Source organism: Candoia aspera, chromosome 2 (genome assembly GCF_035149785.1).
Source record: "Candoia aspera isolate rCanAsp1 chromosome 2, rCanAsp1.hap2, whole genome shotgun sequence".
Lineage (NCBI taxonomy): Eukaryota > Metazoa > Chordata > Lepidosauria > Squamata > Boidae > Candoia > Candoia aspera.
This window is the reverse complement of record NC_086154.1, coordinates 186870933-186887584: the sequence shown is the minus strand read 5'-3', so window position 1 is coordinate 186887584 and position 16652 is coordinate 186870933. Positions and strand designations below refer to the sequence as shown.

The 16652-nt window shown below is 37.2% G+C and overlaps 1 protein-coding gene across 2 annotated transcripts in view; it reads left to right on the top strand.

Moving 5' to 3' along the window:
- The window catches only part of CNTLN (centlein), a 230503-nt gene that overhangs the window by 146814 nt on the left and 67037 nt on the right, over positions 1 to 16652 (top strand). For both annotated transcript variants that reach the window (XR_010067314.1, XM_063295032.1), the window contains exons 15-18: positions 256 to 794; positions 8875 to 9037; positions 13036 to 13108; positions 14731 to 14951. Coding sequence is in view for 1 of the 2 variants with exons in the window: in XM_063295032.1 (XP_063151102.1) it covers positions 256 to 794; positions 8875 to 9037; positions 13036 to 13108; positions 14731 to 14951 (996 nt within the window). In the remaining variant the exon portion in view is untranslated. The remainder of the gene's footprint in view (positions 1 to 255; positions 795 to 8874; positions 9038 to 13035; positions 13109 to 14730; positions 14952 to 16652) is intronic.

Genomic DNA, 16652 nt, shown 5'->3' with positions numbered 1-16652 from the left:
GTTTCATGTCCTTTTTGTGTCACTTCGTAGAGAATATTAACTTCTTTTACCATCTGCCCTTTGTTTAACAGATGTATTATTGTAGTCCAAATGTATTCATTCACATTACCTTGAAATTATTTTTCAATTAGTTATTTGAAATAGCTGTGTTGGATCTAATTTTATTTCCAAAGATCATATAGGACATTAAGACATAATGGAAAGACTGGCCTTTATGTAAAAGATGAAAGGTAATTTTTTTTGTATTGAATTTAGGTTTCACAATTGGAAAGAAGAATAATGGGCTTTGAAAAAGAATCCAGGAAGCTGAAGGAAATTAACAAAGGGTTAGTTAAGGATAAAAGTGACCTGAAAATATTGCTTAAAAAGTATGCAGACAACACGGAGGCCAGAGAAATGGAGCTGAAGATGCTTGTGGAAAAGATCACAGAAGCAAAGGAGGACAAAGCAAAGCTTCAGTTAATAATAGATGGATTGGAAAAAGAGGTCACCTCTCTGAAGAGGCAAGTGGCAGAAGGAAATGCATTGAAAAATGAAAATGAGGATTTGCTGAATCAGGTGAAGCAACTGCAGTGCTTACTGGACAGAGCAAAAATGGTTCACTCAAAGGCCACAGTGGAAGCAGTTTGTGGACAATGTAGGTGTAAGAGTACAAGTGCCAATGTTAAATTGAAAACAGGAAAGAAAAAGAGCTCAGTGGAACATCAGTCTCTTTGCAATCAGTCCATCAAGGTTATGAGTGGTGCATTTGAGAACTTCAGTAAGGACGGCTGGGAGGATATGAGTGAAAGCAGGTACAGCTCTCATTAACTTAGCTCTGTAGAAGGGACACTGTGCATATGTAAAACACTAGCAAATAGAAATTGAATTTCAACTACTGTCGATTTGGTATGCAGAAAAAATACTGTCAGAGTCTTTGAAATATCTTGGGAGGTCTTGTTCTGAGTTTATTGACTGAAATTTGCATGCAAAATTAGCCACAACTGCATGAGTATTTGAATAGGTGCCAGGAAACCCAAAAGAAGGCAATGCTTGGTTTCTTCTAGTGATGCTATTTTCATGCAGTCATGAGGCTTGAAATTGACAGTTTGGCAGGTTGATTTAATTTGCTGGCCCTTTGCATATTCACTGCTGACAGCTAAGGATTCCCAGGCAAGCCTATGAAGTCAGTTTAGTTATCTTGTGACATGCCGACCCAGGAGGAGAAACATTTTCCCCCTTAATTTGGTTAGATAAATTTTGAATGACCCATTTCAGCTTGCTACCAGATGTCTACAAGCTGTTTTATGTCCTTTAAATTAAGGACCATCCACACTAATTATTTCATGTGTGTTTTATGCACAGTCATTGTACTAACTTTAATTGAATGATTGCTGAAAATTAGTTCTGTAACCGTAAGTATAACTGCATAGGTGTGAGATCCCACAACTAAACAAAAGTTATTTCTAAGACGTGTTTTATAGTGATTTCATAAGCTCTAAGAAGCTATGAATGCAAAGTTTCTTAGCTTTCCACTTGATTCTATTATATATACATAATTCAAAGACAACCGGAGATATTGTTCAGACAGGCCTTATGTTGGACTTTTTAATTGTTAGATTGATATCCTGCCTTTTCTTCATGGGTCAAAGTATGGATGGATGGATTTATTAACTTTTTTTAAACTGCCAAAATCAGCTAACTTTCAGCAGCTTACAAGATCATCCAGTACATTAAAATATCTGTGAAATAATAGCTTTACTTCCCATTTTTCTCCTTGCAATAACCCTAGCAGGTAGATTTTTCTGAAAACGAGTGATTCTTCCAAAGTCATCCAGTGAGCTTCTACAGTTGAGGGTATACTTGAATCTAGGTCTTCCTGGTCCTAGTCCAACATCTTAAACTTTATATCCGCCCAGAGTCCCTCTGGTGGGGGGAGATGGGCAATGAGAAATTTGATAGATAAATAAATAAATAAATATCAACACTGTCCACTGTGTTAATTGCCAATTAATTAATTAATTAATACTATTAATTATTAATAGTAACCTCTGGATAACCAGATGTGGCTTAATTTTTACATAAGAAAGAAAGAAATCTTACTAGTTCTCATTTGTAGAACTTTAAGCTTTGTATATTACTCAATTCAGCTATTTATAATTTAGATTTATGAAAATACTAAAGTTGATTTGTACAATATTTGCTTTAAACAAACAAATGTTTTGATCTGGTTCACAGTTACCTTAGCTTGTACAACCATGAGTAAACCATAATTGGTTGGGTTTCACACAAAATAATAATCCAGAGATGATGGTTTATAAACAATAATGACTAAGTTTATACAACATTCTAAACCCAAACCAAACAATATGTCATTCTCATAGTTGTCTATTCAGTTCAATCTAGATCATTTAAAATCTGCAAAAATACCAGTTTAGAAGAAGTGTTCACCACACAGTTTTTCTCCAAAGAATGGGGATATTGTCACATCTAAATAATAATAAAGATCCTTTTTTCCTAGTGAGCATATTAATAGAAGAAAATAGATATTAATGAATATTCATACTACTAGTAGTTATTAAGCTCATTCCATAAAGTGGAAAAATGAAAGAAACCAAACAATGAAATAGGCAAACAATGCTGAAAGTAATGGTAATTATTACCTCTTATTATTGTTCCCTATAGCATTAAGTATCTAATAGATTGTAAATGGGATATACATTAAATTAATGATATTGGTTACTACTTTAAAGTAAGACTCCTCTGAGTTTCATGGAGAGCATTCTCTGTCTTGAGATAGTACCTCTACTTGAAGATTGTAGACTGGCCAAATTTTGAAAGATCTTTCCTGTGGAAAAATAGACTGCCCTGTCTAATGACAGATCTGGTATTCACATAAGTATCTCTTTCTCCCTTCCTCACCTACTCTATTAAGACAAGAAAGGGCCTTAAGGCTGGGAATACACCCAGCTCTTGATGCTACTCTTCTTAATTTTAAAGTATTCAAAGAGTCCTCCTCAAAACCCCACTCCAAAACAAAAGCAAGGGAGAGGTACAAGCCAGAAAATTTCCAGTGGTAAATATACAAAGTTAAGATCATTTTTTTCTTTTGTTTATGGTGGATCAAAAGTCTTCTTCAATCACAAGGTCCCAGAGAAAAGGAAACTTTCTTAAGAAAGCCTAGATTGTCCCAGTAGCAAAGAACCTCCGGGGGTTGGGGGAAATGGCTAGATTTTTCTCTTAATCTCCTATCTCAGGCTGATGTCAAGAGGTTGTCTAATCCGTAACTGAAAGCAAATGATGGAGAAAAACCCCACTCTACACTTCCTCTGGTGCTAAAGATGGGTTCCCCCACTCCACAAAGAATCACCCAAAGCTTCAGTAGTGCCTTTCCTAGGTCAGGAATGGGTAATATTGTCAAGGGCTAGATTTATGGAATTGCTAGGAACATGTACTGTCTTCCTAATAAAGCCATGGTACTGGTTCTACAGCAAACCTTATTTTCCCTACAGCTATTCCAGCATATAGAAGAGGGGTGGGCACAAAAGGTTCTGAATAATACAAGATCAAAAACAATTGTTTGCTGGGGCTTTTAGGCATCAACTACCGCTGCGGGTTAAACCGCTGAGCTGTCGATCGGAAGGTCGGCGGTTCGAAACCGCGCGGCGGGGTGAGCTCCCGTTGCTCGTCCCAGCTTCTGCACACCAAGCAGTTCGAAAACATGCAAATGTGAGTAGATTAATTGGTACCGCTTCGGCGGGAAGGTAACGGCGTTCCGTGAGTCATGCTGGCCACATGACCCGGAAGTGTCTATGACAACGCCGGCTCCAAGGCTTTGAAACGGAGATGAGCACCGCCCCCTAGAGTCGGACACGACTGGACTTTACGTCAAGGGAAACCTTTACCTTTACCTTACCAGCTCCACAACCACAAGTTCTTTCTTTGCTCTTGCAACTTATTTGTGGTTAGAGGAAATAGAAGCATGAAAGTCAACCAAATTAAGGAAAGGTAGGACTCAATCACCGACTTTACAATTGGGGCATAGGTTTCTTATTCTGTGACCTTAATTAAGCTTTGAGTGCCTCATCAGAACCAATGGCAACTTGTGAACTAGGATTATTCAATGCTAAATACTTTTTTAATAACTATCACATCCGCTAAATACTAACAGAATTCGGGTGGGGTGTTCTTCAGATCAAAAGCTTCCTCATGGAAAATGTATAAGGGGTATGTCATACTTCAACCAGATACTCTTTTATATCAAAAGTTAGTTCGCTGTTACCATCTACATTAACACTTCTCATCAAGAAAAGAAGAACTAATATAACACAGATATGTAGGGCACTGTGTGTCATGAGTACTGATGGCGAGCAGGAGGGGGCCCCTATCCAGGGGGGAAAACGCATGCGTAGTACTGAGGAATTAAGCAGCCATTCAAAGAGACACAGATCAGACCCGCCTTGACTTTTGGCGTTTATCTGTCTGGGTTTTCCCACGCTTCTTCAGTTTGTTAGGATTCTGTTTTATGTAGCAGTAATAAACTCTAGAGCCCTACTCCTCGTCTCAGCGTGATTTCTGACTGCTAGGACACTGTGTTTCTATTTATGTATGACTTTGAAATTTAGAAAATTTGAATGTAAGTCTCTTGTTATTTTTAAGGATAAATAGTATAGTAAAAATCGTCTTTTCCACTTGGCTGAAGTGGAAAATTATCAGCCCCTTAATCTGACATTAAGGGCTTTTGTCTGCACCATCCATTAGATAGTGGCTGTTGAAGATTCCTATTTTTCCCTTTTTTACTCTCCTATTTTTCTGTGGATGAGTTTGGCTCAATTATATATAATTGAGTGCAATTTAGCGTCATCGCTTCTTAAGTTGTAGGGCAAAAATGCAAAAAATGTATGGTCTGGGAGTACAGTATATTTTTTTGCACCTGCTGAGCCTCTCAGAGAAAGTCCCCCTGCCATGTTTTTATTTATCTATTTATTTAGGAAGATTGGTGAGAAGAGGCTTTATGCTCAAAAAATATATCATGGCCATGTCCACTTTTGGAGTGTCCTTTACATGTCGTGCAAAGCCTGGTGTAACTATCAAGCCAACCTAGGTGCACATTTTTATAAGTAATTAAGGGATAGTGTTGAGATATACGATGACTCTTCTCATAGAAAATTCTTTAGTTATTGGACCCTGCTTATAAACTCCAAGAGATCCCAAGGTGAAGAATGCCTTCTGAGTGATACATGATAAGAAAGTTTCATTTTTTCTCTCCCTGATTATTGCATGACTGTTCTATGGCAATAAGGCAACAATGTGTTACTTTTTCATTTAGCTCATCATTGTGGAGCTGATTTTTCTTTATTGTGTTCTATATGCATTATATACATGAATACTATAATATACTTGCACAGGACTAGCATTAGTTGCTTTCTATAGCGGAGGAGGTTTTTAGTGGGTGGTGTTCCTTGCATTGCATATGGTTCTATGTCTGTATGGCTTCTATTCTCCCCTGCTTTCCAAGTCAATCACCAGAGTAGTAGCATGATTATAGTCCTCTCTGCATCTTATTTTGAACCTGACAAAACTCTTTTGTGGTCTTTTCTGATTTTTCTTTGTTCTACTTCATATTTTCTATCTCTAAATGCAAACAAAAAACTCCTCTTTGGTATTTTTTCCATTTGTCACCTCTTGGTATAGTAGATTGATGGTGGATTACCACTTTATTTTTTGAGATTGTGGCCATGAGAACTTAGTTTGGGACGTTTTAATTATTTATTTGTTTTACTGAATTTAATAAACATATTTAATAAATTTATATGGCCACCCAACTCACACACAGTGACTCTGGGAGCTTACAAAATTAAAAGCCACAATATAAAAAACCCATTGACCCCTACCCCCTGCAGCAGCTACAAACACATTTGTTTGTTTGTTTATTTGATGTGTTCCCAAGAGGTAGATACTCAAGTTTGTCTTCTGTACCTTGAAATGGGATATTGTGTGAACACTCACCCATAATGCCAAAAAATTATGAAATAGGTTAGCTGTAATTGATAATATCCCCTGCTAGCATTCCTTTGGGATAAAGTGCTTCTAATTAGAGGGTTATTATCAAGTGTACACTGTAGACTATAGTCTCTATCTCACTACCAGCTTGACTGACAGAGCAATTATCAGTAATGATCAGGGGCCTGATGCTCTCTTCAGCAAACTCAGTACCAAGCATAGTTTTTCAGTAGTCATTCAATCCACCCACTCTAAACTTACCCCTCAGCTTCTTGTAGTTGAAGAAAAAGGAAAATAAGAGTTATTCTAAACACTCATATAGAGTATCCCTCTCTCCAAAATGAAGTGTTTGCAGCTGAATTTGCCTACTCTGAAACTTCCTCTTTAAAGCCATTAGTGATATGGATTTAAGACTTCATTGCTATCCTTGCTGAATTTGCCATTGCCAAAGGTTGGATTGGTCCTAACAGTGGACGTTGGTGTGTACAACATACGGCCTGCAGGCTGCATGCGGTCCACCTGAGTTTTTAAGAAGCCAATAAATTCACTGTTGCTGCCCCAAAGATGCACTGATAAATGCCTCCAATGCCCCAGGCCTCATCGCCGCCACCAGCTCCAGTGCTGCTGCCACTCCACTAGCCACTGAACAGCTGATCAGTGCACCAAGTATTCCTATGTGGCCTGCAATTAATTTTAATTTATCACTGTAGTCCCTTCTGCTCTACAAGTCATACAGGCCTGGTATAGTACTTTTTAAGGAAGACTAACCTTCTATGGGAGTCAGTTTGGTATAGTGGTTAAGTCGTCAGACTAGAAACTGGGAGACCGTGAGTTTTAGCCCCACCTTAAACACAAAGCCAGCTGGGTGACCTTGGGCCAGTCATACTCTCTGAGCCCTAGGAAGCAGGCAATGGCAAACCACTTGTGAAATCTTGCCAAGAAAATGCATGGACTTGTCCAGGCAGTTGTCAGGAGTCAAGACTCACTCGAAGGCACACACCTCCCAAAAAACCCTCCTATGGACTCTCTTTTTGATGGGGAGATTAGAATTATAGTTTAGAGATGTGCCCTCTTTTCTTGAGTTCATTCTTTCTTGATTTCAGAATTCCAAGCATCCCCAGGATCCACAGTTTTTTGCTCCTTATTACTATGGCATTTCTCATAGTAGGGGAACTACCCTTCTAGTAAAAGGCTTGAACTCACCTCCATGCTTCTCATCCTTTGTCTTAATGTATAAGGTAGCCTGCCTGCCTGCCTGCCTGCCTTCCGCTGCTAACAGGCATTACCTAGCTATAAAGTCTGTTACATTCTCCCTTTTTAGGTTCATGTCATCCCCATCTTGCATAAGCAATATGGTTGCTTAATAAACAACAGCAGGCTGGGCGGGGGGGGGGGGCTCCTCTACCAGGGAAGAGGAAAGTTCTATAAACTGTTGACTTTCAACATCTGTCTGTAGATCCCGTTCCAAAGAGTTATATCTATCTGGAGAGCAGGTAGTAGAGTAGGAGAGTTACTTACTGAAGTTGTGTTTGTTGTATATCTATCCATTTTCTGCTGCTTCAGAGGCTTGGATAGGATCTGCATCATGGAGTGTAGTCCCATTCTTGTCTCCTTTCATATATTTCTTTCACTTACGGTACTTATGTAGCCAATTTTATTGAGTTGTAGCTGAAATAGACAAGTTATCTCCCAGGTATTACAGAATATACAGTAAATCATAAATTAAAGATATATAAAAATAAGGAAAGCAAATATAAGGATCAGAGAGCTTAGATCTGGAGCTGCTCAACCTCTCCAGAAAATCATAGGTCTTCCAAAAGGAAGGATTTTCATTTTGATTCTGATTATATGACCATGGATACTTTCCAGTGCTGGATATCAGATACAGTTATCTTCTGAGGATAATGGACCTTATATAGAGAAACCCCTTGAAGTACAACGATAAACTTTACCTTATGAAGTTCAGTATTCATCAGGGCTCATTTGGAGATTTCTCCTTTCATTTTATTTGTTCTGTCAATGCATCCTTCTTTGAAATGCCTGGGAAGTTTATTTACACTGAGGAATGACAAGCATTATTTTCTTTTTCAAGACACAATTGTCACAGACGCTGCTCAGGAAATCAAAATAATATGCCTTATTCAGCATTCTCAGCTAAACTCAGGCAGGAAGTTAAGACATTTATTTTTTGTCACAAAAATGTCCAATATATTTTGGATGTATTTATTTTCTTTTCCAGAGTCAGTTTCCTTGTTGCCATCATCTTAGCACATTGAACTGGAGAGCTGTCCCACTCACCCCTGTATTTGCTGCTTCATAAAGATAAGCTGAAACCTGATGTTTTCTTCCTTCCTAAATGCTTTCTGATTTTTATGTTAACCAGCCTATTGGTCTTGCTACAATTTTTCCTCAGTTGACTTCTATTATTTATGCTATAACCTAGCAGGCAAGATATTCCATTACAGATCAGAGCATATTCTACAGGAACTGTAGCTTCTTCTATAGCTTTTCTTTGTGGAATTTCCCTACTGAATATGTAAGCAGTTTCATTGTCACAGCAATTGTTATTCAGTACTATCCTGATGTTTAGGCATGGATTGATATATTGTTCTGTCTGTCTTTCCTCTGCACTTGTTTATTCTCATGGGTATCTAGGAATCACTGAGAGAAAGGAGCCATTCCCAGGAGCATTCAGTATAGGATGCATCTCCTGCAAAAATCTCTTCAGCTATAGAAAGTTCCAAGTCAGGGTTCTGGATAAGTGCATCACCTATATGTCTGAATGTACAGGAGTTACAGCAATGAATTTATTTGCTCTATAATTGGGTAGTTGGAGGCAATTAAATCTAAGACCAGTAAATCATTTCTTCTTTTCAAATATGCTCTTCTTAGTGACTCTGAAATACTGAATTCTGAAAACCTGGAGACAAAAGCAGTACTACGTACTTCATTGTCAAAAAAAAATGATCAGCAAGAACAAAATAAGATAAAGGATAATAAAATAACCTCAAGCGGTATGTGTCTAGAAGATGAAAGCAAATTATGTCAGAAAAAGGTAAGGTTAGATTAACTTCAGTGCATTCTGTTATGCTGCTTTTTTAATGCCACTGACAAATATTTAAAGGTAACTGAATAACATAATTTCTTATATCAGTCATCTTGGTTACCCACCATCAGTGATCCAAAATTTAGGTCTTGGTGCAGTCCACAACCCAGGAGGACTATGCCAGACATGAGGATAGTTTGTCACTGTCAGTTTTTGCTTTTGAAAACATATTTGCAAAGGATAATTCATTGGCCCTTTTAACTATTAGGCATATCCTAATCTTTATATATGGATGTATACCTCTTTTAAGTAAGAGGATTGGTACTAATTTGTGACTGGATGTCATGCCATTTCAATAGCATTTTTAAAGATACTGTTACAGATTATGAATGACATAGGAACAGAAAACCAGTGCCATTTGCATAGTCCACATTGTTTCTCTAAAAACATATTAATAAATGGCAGGAGTTGAAATTCTGAAGAAGCATTAGTTATATTACACTGACATTGTATGATTTAAACACTTATGCAACTGTCTGCTATTGTTCAAGTTGTGTTATGTATATGTTAACATTTGCAATAATAAATAACTGATAAACCCAGTCTTAAGCGTTTACATTCTGGAGCAATGTATCTTGGGCCCAGCTCATACAAATACAAGTCATATACAAATGTAGTAACCCTATTAGAAATCACAATGTGAAAGGCAACCTATATGGCATCTTGTGATAGTACATCTCACATACATACCATTGTGCTATTCCCTAGCAGAATAAGCACCATTATGGAAACAGAAGAAGAAAATTAAGTAATAAGCAAAATAAATGGGAAGCAAGAGATAAGAGAAAACAATGAAATGCATATTACACCAACTCATTTCTACACTTGCAAACCAGTCAGGCTGCCATCTTGTCCATACAACACTATACGGTGCCTTTTATTCTTTAAACTTCTGACTTCTCTCTTTCTGAAGTACTCATGTCCATTCAACCAAAACTTTCTTGGTCTTCCCTTACTCTATGTATTTGTTTTGTGATTAAACTTCACTCGTTCTGTCCATATGGTCAGATCATCTCAACATACTTCTTTCATCTGGTCACTACTCACTTTTGTATTCCATCCATATTCATTCAATCCTTATTTATTCTTGACTCTATCTCTTCTAATTTTATCACACACATAATTGTAAAGGTACTTCATTCCACTGTATTCAACTGTTACGTTTCTTGTAACATACCAGCTTCCACTTTCATATAATAAAATAAGTGGAAGCCCATTTTTACTTCTTTTGACAAACTTCCTGTTGCCTTTCTCTCTGGATTTGCATGTCTTAAACTGTTTCCATCCATTTCCCCATCAATATACATATACATTGTATTGAAAGTGCATGAATTCAATTTCTTGCTCTAATTGTCCCCATTTATGTGTAACTTACATTCTCATACATGCTGTATTTCTATGATCTGTATTTGCATAAAACTTTCCATAATTTAAGTCAATTCACTTTATCGTATGCTTTTTCTAAATTCACAGATGTACAGTAAACTTTCTTTCTCAATTCATACATTCCTCAATAACCTGATGAAGAGCAAAAATCTGGTTTGTAGACCCACATAAAGCCACATTGCCCTTTCCAAAGTGTGCTCATTGGTACTCCTCATACCCTTTCAGATACATTTAATGAACTAATCCCTCTATAGTTTTTGCCTTTGTACAAGGGAACAATAACAATATCCTTCCGATTGTCAGACACAGAATTCAGTCTTCACACATGTCAACCAAAATATGGAAATACTGGGCTTCCTGTGGGGAATGGCAGACTGAATGGTACTGCTTTTTTAAGCAGCACCAATGGCACAGCATTTCTGGGCACAGGCTGGGTCCCTGCAGCCTGAAGAATTCTCCAGGTAAGGGGAATCCAGGAAATCATCCCTTTTGTTCTCCGGACAGCATTTTCTTGTGGGGTGGGGTCGCAGAACAGTCCCTGCGATCAAGCCATGATTGAAAATGTTGGGAGGTGCAGATGTCATCAAGTTCGGGGCTGCACCAAAGCCGTAAACAGACACTAAATCTTGCCACCCCATTTCTAAAACACCAAGTGTTTTTTTGTTTTTTTGTTTGTATATTTGTTACCAAAGAGAGGCCTTTTGCAACAAAGAAATGCGAAGCTCTTGGTGATTTTCATTATTTTTGGAATTTATTAATTTGGAAAGTTGGCTTTTTTAATATTTAAATTCTAATTTTGGGATTTAAAGATTTTTGCTGTTTTGTTGCCATTTTCTTAATGTTTTGAGGATTATAAAAGATTTATCTACTTCATTGAATCTGCGGAGTTGAATTTTGAGCTATCTGCCTCTGCTTTCCTGTGAAAATGGCTCTTGTTTACATCTTTTTTCTCCTGATAACACACTGTGGAGAGACATGGAAGAAATGAAAGTGATCTTTAAAGAACTCTATCTTGACGTCACCCAAGCCCTTGATTGTCTCCTAGAACTTGTGGAGTTTAAAGCCTACCAACAAATTGAAAAAGAAGACAACTACTAGTGAAAACTACTTTGAGTGCTGCTGGGGGTGTTGACGACCGACAGGAAGCTCTGGCGTGGGCTGGTCCGTGAAGTCACGAAGAGTCGGAAGCGACTGAACGAATAAACAACAAACCAAGATACATAAATGCCACAGTCTATTTTGAAGTCAGATAATTGTTTAAATGTGTTTATCAGGATGGTCTCTTAAAGGTTTAGACTGATGTTTTTGTTTTGGTGATAAAGATTTTACCTAGGCTAAAAGGACATTAACAAAATGTAGATAATTTATCTTTTGTTATTTTAATAGGCAGAGAAGAGTAAAATTTTAGTGAAGTAGGATAATATTTGAGTATTTGCTTATTAGGCAAATAATTATGTTAGAACTTTTTTTTATTTTTTTGAGAGGGAGAGATAATTTGTTTTAAAGGAGAATGTCATAGAGATGGAAATGCCTTATAGAAATAATGTTTATCTTAGTTTAAATTAGAGTAAGAGATTGATAATGAGTTATGTACTGTATATCTTCGTTGTAGAAAGTCAGAAGCCACCATGTAATAGTCTTTTCTGTATTTTCGTACTTTTTTGGTTTTCTTTTTTCTAATATTCTTTGTTTCATTCTTTTTAGTTTTTATGTATTTTATGTATATGTTGAAAAAAATTAATAAACCTTTATTAAAAAAAACAAAATATGGATATACTGAGCAAATTGCATCCTCATTTTACCATTTTTCCAGTTATCCCATCTATAGCTGCAGTCTTACCATTTTCAGCTATTATGTTATTAGTGCAAATTCTCTTTCTATCTGATGGCATTCTGATGTAAATGATTGTTCAGATATTCAAGCACATATTTGCTTGAATATCTGAACAGATTGTGGAAAGTCAAGCATAACTCTTGCATTGTTATAAAATAGTGTTATTCTAGGACAGTGGTTCTTAAAGTGGGGGTAATTATGCCAAAGGGATAATTTGAGTATATTCAAGGGATAATGGAACAATCTGTAATTGATTGTTTATGAGTCAAGGATCTGGTTTGAGACTGTTGCTGCTGAGACAGTTTGTCTGTTTTTTTTTGTGGGGGTCACAACATTTAAGACTGGGAAAAGGGGTAATTTGGCCAGACAATTTAAGAATCTCTGTTCTAGGAGGAGCTACACATGAAGTGAATGGTTCACTTCATTTCACGTAGAAATAAAGGCTTCATGACTTTTCTGTGTCTTAACACTGGAATGGCAGTCTTTGGGGGTGGGTCCTCGGTATGATGACACAAAATTGATAGGGCCAGGTCACAAACATGAAAAAGGTGGGATTTTTGTTTGTTTATTGATTTATTTATTGTTTTATTGTTTTATTTCCTATATTTAGCTATGAAGGGAAAAATAAGCTTTTTTAAAAAAAATCACTTATTTGATATATGTGATAGTGTGTAAATGTTTTGTGGAAAAATGTAAGTCTTATAAATAATTTTTGTTGTGTTTATAGAAAAACAAAGGTGAATTAATAATGACTATCCAAAGGAAGAAGATTCTAAATTCAGCACCCATTCCTTACAAAGGTAAAAATACAAAAAATCTTTTGTAATAGCAAAATTATATTTGCATTTGGGCATAGCTAATATCTGGATTGACTCTAGTCCTCAACGTGGCTCACAAATACCTAAAATAGAACAGATGTATCAGGAACCTTATGATTTAAAGAAAAGAAAATGACTCTTTTCCACAGGAGCAAGAAATTGATGTCTTTTCCCTAAGGTAATTTGATTTCATATTGCCTTATAGTAAGAAAAGGCACAATTTAACTATAATAGATTCTGAGTCATCAGGTGGTATTTTTGCCAGCCTCCCCCACCTCAAAAAAAAACAAAAATTCTATCAGAGGGCAGTTGGTTGCTTATATTTTTCTTCTTCCCTCTAATCCCTAGTAGTCAGGACTTTGAGACCAATTTCTTCAAAGTGCACTAGCAGAGGTTTCAACATAACACCAGTTGGATAAAACAGACAATGTACTGTGGCTTAAAAAGTGCCAAATTGAGACCTACAAATTGAGACCTATTTCAAACCTCTGTAACAGCAGCAAAGAGAGGATATATCAACTGAACACATCAACAAGTAAAAAGAATTTCCTTAAAGTGGGATGGACTAGTTGCTGAGAGCACACCTGCTTTTATATTTCTTAAGCTTCTCTTAACATAAGTAGATTTCTTTCTGTGCTGCCTTTATGTATTCACAAAGCTACTTTCTTTACCACTCCAGACTTTATAGGCTGTGCTCCTCATTCAGGATAGGAAGCAGATTTGGTTTTTTAAGACTACCGAAAAATGCTCTAACCCTTTGTTGTTGTTGTTGTTGTTGTTGTTAATATTTTGCTTTGGCAGATAAGGATGGATTGTTGTTGTTGTTGTTTTCTATCGACCTAACTAGGAGTTCTTTTGGCCTAAGAGTAACCACTGATGTGATGGAATAAGAGATAAATATCTGCCCTTTCAGCTGAGCCTCAGCTTCCAGTAGTGTTGACCTGACTTGCAGTCTGTGCACTTCTAGACAGTCAATATTAACTAAAGTTATAGGAACATCCCTGTAATCTTCCACTGTCCTCGAAATAGATTGATCCAAAAATGGTAGATGAAAGATTACAGAGGGAATTGTGGCCTTTTTCACAAAAGCAGAGTAGTTTCTTCTGACTGAATAAAAGCCTCTGTTTTGCTCATTTTAAGATTTAATGTCTAATGTCCTTTAAAGCCTTGGCAGTCCTTTAGACTAAGGAGTATATTGACTATTTTTTGTATTTTTAGAGTAGATTTTTCAGTAGGAGACTACCAGAAGATACAGAGTACTAGCATAATACTTCGTAATCTTGTTCCTTGTTTGTCTCTGATTCTCTTTTGGAAGCATAGCTAATATACTCTGGATGATAAGATTAAGAGGAGCAAGTCACAGTGATGGAGTGAGTTTACCATTTTCATCAGCAAAATATAAAGTTCTTTCAATTTTGGCATAAAGGCATGTGAATGTATATCCTTGCAATTGTACAGTATATATTGTGTTTTCTAACAAGAGAAGCTTGGGTTTGATTCTCCTGGATGTTTTGCTGAGACTCTTTTGTAACAGAAAGAAAGCCATTTCTCTGAAAGCAAACGAAGTGTCAGATTAATAGTTGGTCAATATGACTATTGTTTAGTTAACAGAGAGAAGATGAGAAGTATCATGGTCCAGAAACCTGGCTGCTCCATATCACTCTGGGGACGTATCACATCTTTACAGCAGCAGTTAGCTGTTGTTCAGAAATCAAAAAGAACAGCAGTATCATCTCTCAAAAAGTCCAGGGAAGCAAATAAAAGATTAACATCCCAACTGCATCTAACCAAACAGCAACTTCAGGCCAGCAAACAAACTGTTCAGGTAAAAGCTTATTGTATTCTTGATATGTCAGAAATCTAATGTTTAGTGATTAAATGTATGGTATTGCAATCATAAGCCTATGAGTTCCAAGCAAGGTTGAATATTACCCTGAAATTGGACATTTTATTTACTGAAATCATAGATATGGTTCACAGATCTGTCTGAAAAATCAGAAAGAGGCATAATGCTTCTAAATATGGAGTGCCAAGATACGAAGATTAGAAGGTGTCATGCGCTGCCTACCTCCGAATAATTCTCAGACGCTGATTCTGTGGAACAGGCTCTGATTTATTCGCGTGTAGGTACAGTATAGGAAAAAAGCTGAGAGTGACAGGAGCGCGCCGGTGCGGGGTTTAAATACCCCGCGCCGGTCAGCGCCCCCTCGCTCGCGGTTACGTCACCCCCCTTTGTCCAACACGTTGTCCTGCCGGTAGGTGAGAGGTTGCGAGGCCCCGCTGGCGTTCCGGGATCGCCCATCATCGGTTTCTCTATTCCTCCGGTGATTGCTGTCAGCTGGGCGATCTCCGTTGCGTTAGCGCTAATAGCTTGGGTGTGCCTCGCGATCCGTTTAGCCATTGTTTCTTGTCCTTCAGTCTTTGTGAGTTGATGGCTACTTATCTTGAGCCCCTTCCCCTGTTTCCTTGTTATTGTCATGTGTGCCATTGCGCTGATGTCTTCAGCTCAACGGCACTCATGACAGAAGGCACGAATTGGTTCTTTTCCTAAGTAATCCATATTTTGCTCCAAAAGGTTTTTATTTTCCTGGATCAGTTTTATGAAAACAGAAATGGCAGCCATAGGGAGGAGTTCTCCTGATAACTGATATGAAGAATTACATTGCACTTACCTGCAGAAATTCTGAGCTGCTGTGGTTTACACATGAAGGACCACTGAAACACCTGAATGCATTTATAATCATGCTACTTGCCCTGACTTTAGTAGGCCAACATATTTACACAGAAGATCAGCATTTTGTGCACTGGTCAGTTTGCATTTTTTTCCCTGGGTAGCCACTGCAGCTCATGTAGATAGATTTTTTTTTCTTTTTATATATGTGCTACAATATGGGATCAGCAAGTCCATTCATACTTCTCCAAATCTTCAAATATAATTTGAACTGTGTCATAGCTTTAGCTTTTTGAACACATAGTCAGATTTAGGAATACTATATATGCCATTTTGAAACTTACATTTATTGGTAGTTTAGAAAGCCATAGTCCAGTAAAAGAGACCTTCTCTGTAGAGCTGATTTCCACGTAATTCAGGCAGTGTAAATGCAGCTGGACATCCACATTTCATTGATCATCCAGGACCCAATAAATGGATATGCATTTCCCTCCATGTGAGTAGGGATTTGCATATCTGTAGAGGGCCATGACATTCATGCAGTTAATTAATTAGCTAAAATAGGATTTGGGTCGAAACTTTTTCAGGCAGACTAGTAGTGTATGAAGTGCCTTTCCCTAAACTGAATTGAAGGACTCATCTTACATTCACTGATTGTGAAGGATTAACCTTACATTAATTGATAAGAATAGGAAAAAATCTGTAGAAAGCAAAGGAATAGGCAAGAGATATAAATGACTGCAAACATTGGTGCTGCTGAAAAACATGGATATCTTTGAAGAATCACTTGAAAATCAGCCATTGGTTAGATGGATTAGCCTGCCTAATTAATTCTTTAATCCTTAACACCTAAAT